The sequence below is a fragment of the Papilio polytes genome, unplaced genomic scaffold, assembly GCF_000836215.1.
Source record: "Papilio polytes unplaced genomic scaffold, Ppol_1.0 DF821845.1, whole genome shotgun sequence".
Taxonomy (NCBI): domain Eukaryota; kingdom Metazoa; phylum Arthropoda; class Insecta; order Lepidoptera; family Papilionidae; genus Papilio; species Papilio polytes.
Window position 1 is genome coordinate 1,988,352 of NW_013527359.1, and position 2,262 is coordinate 1,990,613.

Below are 2,262 nucleotides of genomic sequence, written 5' to 3' on the forward strand. Positions count from 1 at the left end.
CGAACTTCGCGTACTTGCAGAAGCCGCACGCGTGGCATAAGAATGGATCTTTCTCATCGTAGTTTATAGCCCTATAGAAAATTTAACATTTATTATATTTTTATTACTTAGTTTGAGGTTTAAAAGTGATCATTGCGGTAACTAACCGACACTTGTGGCATTGGAAGACGTTCTCTCCGCAGTTGGCGCACACGCCGGGGTTAGCAGGTACAGACTGGGAGCAACGCGGACACTGCAGCGATTCACCTGGGATAAAGTTGTTCACTTCGTTACAGATATTGATCAAATTACTATAAAAACTTTGGGGTAACTGTAATTACATTGATAAAATGAGACACATTTTACTGTTTTAACTTTTTTGTAAGATTAGTGTTAATACCGGTAGCTTGTTGATTTTCATAGAAGTCGGCGTACTCCATCATAAGGTTGCAAGCGACGATGGGCAGCGGGAAGTCGACACGCACTTCGGACTGGCCGGATTGAAGCTGCACGCGTTTTGCTTTGTGCCACATTCCTACAAAAACATTTTACAATAAAAAAAGGTAAATTAGGGTAAATTATTTCTGACGTTACACGGATTTACATTTCACTCTTTCATAGTGAATTAAGAATAATAAAAATATAGCCTATGTAACTCACAGATAAACTATTTTTCTAATGAATGAAGAGTTTTTAAAATTGGCCCAGTAGTTTTTACGTGAATCGAAAACATACAAATATAAAATTTTTTTCCTCTTAATTATGTTAGTATAGATACAGATGAACAATGTGTGTGAACTAGATCGATACAATAGTAATATTGGGTAAATTCTCACCGGGTTTGTTCTTGAGTTCCTGCACGGCCTGCACGGTGCGGTTGTTGTAGTAGAAGTTGATGGCGCGCACCATCTTGCCGCGCTTGATGTCGCTGATGCGCAGCGCGATGCGGCTGATGGTGTGGCTGTTCACCAGCTTCACGATCTGCGTCGTCGTCGTAAACTTCGAGTCCATCTGCAGCCAGTCACGCGGTTAGCTCTTATTTAATATAGGCAAGGACCTTACTCGACGCTTCTTACTACCCCCTTTAAAGATTGGGCATCGGTCGTAGTTGATTTAATTGTGGTCCCAATGTTATGTGATCATAATGCATGTTCTTGTTATTCATTTTTTAAATTTTATTTTATATAATTAAAAATATAACTTTTAAACTTTATTATTTTTATGAATAAGGATTAAAGCAAAATAGAAAAATAAACGAACTAAACAGAAATTAGTTCTAAATCAGACTAAAATTCTACAACACAAACAACACACAAAGCTTTACTAAGTGTCTAGAAAAGCCACAAATGTCTCATCATTTACTTCATACCTTCTTATCCTCTTATTGTGGTATTTTAATTGAAGATACAGTACAAAAACATGAATTGGTGCACACTACACTACATGCCAATCTACGAGGTAGTTGAGTATCCATGGTTCCCTCCACATACCTTAATGGTTGGCAGTTTGATGGTGACCATGGGCACCTCGGGGTTGTTGCAGACGAGGCAGGGCTCCGACTCCAGGAAGTACCCGTCCAGCTCCACGTATGTGCCGAGCGCCGCGTACAGCGCCGCGTTGCCGTGCGACGACAGCAGCTCGTTCTGACGACGGAGGAGTTCCACCGCGCTGCGCAGGTACTTCTATACAAACAAAACACATTAAAACACGCAATTTGCAAATAATAAATATTATGAAAGAAACTTTAATTTTGTTATGGGTTGTTATTGTCGAAAGAAATCGTCACTTAAGTAATCGGAACGTACCTCTGTCTCAATGTTAGGCGTCTTAAGTGTGAAGTATCCGAGCAGGTCGACAAACTGCGCCGACTTGCGCCCGTACTGCGGCAGCGTAGGCCACAGCGCCCACAGTAATGACACTATTGACGCCTGCTCTGATTGTGGAGAATTGCTAAACAACAGATTAGTATTTTTAATATCTTTCGTAAGAAAAAAATCTCTTAAAAACCGATAAAATAATCATACTTGTAAATAGCCAGAAGTAGGGCGTGGGCCTGCCAACGAACTGCAGTCGAATTTGTTTCGAGCAGGAATGCTTTGACGAACATCCTCAATTCGTCATGGTTAACCTTTAAACAAAGATGATATTGTAGTCATTAAATAAATAAAAAATAATAATATAATGAGCATCTTTCGGTGTGATTACCTGTTTTATAATCTGTTGAACTAGTATCGGCACTTTTTGTTCTTGGAACTTGGAGCCATCGGACACAAAAGCGTCGCT

The 2,262-nt window shown here is 39.9% G+C and overlaps 1 protein-coding gene across 1 annotated transcript in view; it reads right to left on the minus strand.

Annotated features, from left to right (window-relative positions):
- LOC106107782 (E3 ubiquitin-protein ligase UBR4) overlaps window positions 1-2,262 on the minus strand; it is a 34,224-nt gene that overhangs the window by 8,448 nt on the left and 23,514 nt on the right. The window contains exons 50-57 of the mRNA XM_013288785.1: window positions 2,185-2,260; window positions 2,004-2,107; window positions 1,785-1,929; window positions 1,470-1,661; window positions 816-990; window positions 380-514; window positions 147-246; window positions 6-71 (exon numbers count right to left, since the gene is read on the minus strand). Coding sequence (XP_013144239.1) covers window positions 6-71; window positions 147-246; window positions 380-514; window positions 816-990; window positions 1,470-1,661; window positions 1,785-1,929; window positions 2,004-2,107; window positions 2,185-2,260 — 993 coding nt within the window. The remainder of the gene's footprint in view (window positions 1-5; window positions 72-146; window positions 247-379; window positions 515-815; window positions 991-1,469; window positions 1,662-1,784; window positions 1,930-2,003; window positions 2,108-2,184; window positions 2,261-2,262) is intronic.